General features: G+C 31.3%; 1 protein-coding gene across 1 annotated transcript; it reads left to right on the top strand.

The window, feature by feature from the left end:
• On the top strand, positions 1–3516 carry LOC128178010 (mannose-binding protein C-like). The gene is made up of 4 exons (XM_052845001.1): positions 1–54; positions 966–1050; positions 1893–2105; positions 3431–3516. Exons 1-4 carry the CDS (start codon positions 1–3, stop codon positions 3442–3444), a joined length of 366 nt encoding a protein of 121 aa, XP_052700961.1. The 3' UTR covers positions 3445–3516.

Here is a 3516-nt window from a genome sequence, read left to right as displayed (position 1 = left end):
ATGAACAATGAGCAGCACGGTTTTAAGAATTCTCCGTTATTAACAAGTTTCCATGTGAGTAATAAAGACATACTGAATACTACAAAACCCCATCTCACTATGCGGTCTCTGAAGTTTAGTATTTGTTGTGTGTTCCTTGTGCTGAGAAGAACAAAGATATATTAAAACTTGAAATATTGAGAATTCGATAAATATACCTTTAGATACACTGAATTCTGCTAGATTATAATTTTAGTAGTAATTTAAATTGTAGTTCAATAACTGCGTGTATTTATAGACGGTTCATGATTGCTGCAATTAATGAAGGTGGTACCTGACACCACCATATTGTGACGTACTGTTTATTTAAAAAACCCAAAACGTTAAAATCAAGTGTAATTTTATAAACAGTTTCTTTCCCCGAAATAGAACAATAACAGCATAGGGCAGTGGGTAATCGGTTTCGCTTCGAATATGTATAGGTCATGAGCTCGAAACCCGCTTATCGAACAGATTCCCCACCTTACCACTAGTCAGATTTGTCGGTAGCAGTAACATCTAAATAACAAGAGGGGAAAACACTCAGTGGACGGTTAGTTTAAGTTAAGGTCACAGGTTTCGGAACCGCTAGACTCGCAACCATTGAACGTACAGCCTGATCCACTGCACTGAGTCTCAAAGACAGCTGTCTGTAGAAATAAGAAAATTACATTTCAATAAAATGACATTATCCAATGTATTAAACCAAATTACAATAAAATGTAATGTAAAGTTTGAATTTCCAATGAGGCTGAATGAAACTTCGTATATTATTAAAATTTGACTTACTTTTATCATTTTTGTTTTCTTCTGAATGGACGAAAACAGCTGAAAATGAAGGTCCGAGATGTTTTTCATCAATGCATCATCTTCCTTGTATGTTGCTGCATAAGAAACCGATGAGCACAAGTTCATGGTTGTATTTGATGGGTTTTTTTTCAAAACAGATTTTCTGCAGAGATCAGGGAACAACCCTGCTTCAGATCAACGATGATGATGAAAACAAATGGCTTACAAAGAATTTTCCAAATGGTAGGTGGAAACGATTTGCAAATGATATTCTTACAGCGTACGAATCTGAAAACATGGCAAAAGTATCAAGAATCTTTGGTCAGTATTAGAGGAATGTCTATAATCAACTAGATCTTGGACCGATTCAGATCTGTAATATTAATTATTTATAAGTGGCTTTAATTTTTAATAAGTTGATGTTTGCCATGTTATGTTACAAGTTTACAAAAGCACAATTTCTAACTATATTCAGTTTTGAATATTTTAACAAACAATAAGAAAAAAAAATTTAAAGTTTTGGTGGTATCGAACCCACAACCTAAAACTCTAGCTCTACAATGCTACTTTATGTCTGGTGCTCTAACCACTGAACCATTTCAGTTACAACAAACTTCATTGTTAAATGCTAAATGCAACTTCAACCACGAATTTGTAGTATTTCTCAAAAACGTTCAATTGTTGGGATACAAAATGACTTTTTTAATGTATAGTGGGTCATTTTTCCACGTTTTTGTTGATTGAAATAGGTTTGATTTCCTTTAAACTTTATATAGACTATTACAAAAATATGGAGCCAAGACCCACTCTATGAAACAAAAGGAATTGAAGTTCTAAAAATGACACTATTTGGAGGTTTTGACACGCATACGCCAGTTTAAATCAACCTTTTCTAAATATTTAACAGATTTAAAGGTTATAAATCAATGTTATGGTAAATATAAATTGTTTTCAATTATTTAGATAGAAATTATGAGATTTGTTCATATTTTAATTTTATAGTATCTTATTTATCCCTATATAGACAGTTTACACGCCTTATTCACCCATCTTCTTAAATAATCATGATATACTTGTTCGAACAGTCGAATACCGGATTGATTTTACTGACATTGGTACGGAAGGAAAATGGGTGACATTATCTACCGGGAAAAGTACATACACAAGTTGGGATCGTGGACAACCAGAAAACTGGAGGGGTGATCAGGACTGTGCCAACAACAATTATTCTAAACGACTTGGACGATGGGACGATACGAAGTGTAACGGCACGTATCAAGTCATGTGTGAAGCATCAGGTGAATTGTCTTAAAATCTTTTCAATTTATTTTATATTTATAGATACAAATATATCTACATGTTTAATTTTGAAGAATTTGATATTAATCAATATTTATGTGATTCATTAATCAACAATTACCAATTTAATACAACTGCTAGATTTATAAACTCTGCTTACCAACACAGGGAAAAAAATTACTTAGCATTCAAAAATAAAGGTGTTGAATATTGTACATCAGAAATGTAATTTATCAATGTCAAGAAGTTTATATAATTATATTTGAAATCATGCATGCATAAAGCTACAATTGTAGAAAGTGATTGATAGGGTCCAAGGGGCCGGGTACAAATGACTAATTTTCGACCTATGTATCTGTTTTTGTTTTACAAATGTCTATATGCGCAATGTTACTTTAACAAACAATTACTTATATATATTGAGACGTATTTGATAAAAAAAAGACTTTGTGGTCAATGAATTACCTACATGTATCAGCTTTACCTTAAATGCTTGTATATTAGTTAACTAGCTATACCCTATAAACTAATATTTACTTTAAAAAAATTTAATAAAAATATTCCTATATCTTTTTACCAAACTTAACTTCTTGTCAAGGAGATTAAAACATTTGAAAAATCCACGACCAGCAATTACTTACTTAAATATATTGAGACGTCTTTGATAAAAAAAAAAGACTTTGTGGTCATTGAATTACCTATCAGCTTTACCTTAAATGCTTGTATATTAATTAAATAGCTATACCCTATAAACTAATATTTACTGATAAAAAATTAATAAAAATATTCCTATATCTTTTTACTGAACTTGACTTCTTGCCAAGGAGATTAAAACATTTGAAAAATCCACGACCATCGAGCCAGCGTAAAGATCGACTCGATTGGAGCGGCTTCGTTTCTATGGATTGATCTTTTCCTGTCAGCATCTGCTACTGCCAACAAAGAACATTATGTTTAAAATTTTAGATAAATTCTTACATTAAGGAATTATGGGAACTCTCCATATTGCGACACACTTTCTCTCAAAACAGACTAACTTAACAACGTGGCCTTTTGTAAAATATTGTGTAACGTGAAAATATTTAAATTACATTCTCAAAAATGGTGTGCTTATAAGAATAGATATATAACGTTGTCCCATAACTTCTTTCAAGCATGGAAGTTCAAGGATACAGCGTATCATTGTAACATGATTGTCACTTCTGTCACTCAAATTCAATTAAATCAAATGAATGAACTTCTGGGTTTTTATAGAATATTAGTCGGTAAAAGATATGTTTTTTGTGGACATGATCTGAATAATGTTTTCATTTTTTATATTAAGGTTCTGAATTCTAACCATGGAGAGACTGAACTTATTAAAATGTTAGAACACCATAAAAAGAATAAAAAAGATTTGAAATCAAACAA

This window comes from Crassostrea angulata, chromosome 1, assembly GCF_025612915.1.
Source record: "Crassostrea angulata isolate pt1a10 chromosome 1, ASM2561291v2, whole genome shotgun sequence".
In the NCBI taxonomy this organism is placed as follows: Eukaryota; Metazoa; Mollusca; class Bivalvia; order Ostreida; family Ostreidae; genus Magallana; species Magallana angulata.
The sequence above is the reverse complement of the archived record's forward strand: the minus strand, read 5'-3'. Positions and strand labels throughout refer to the sequence as shown.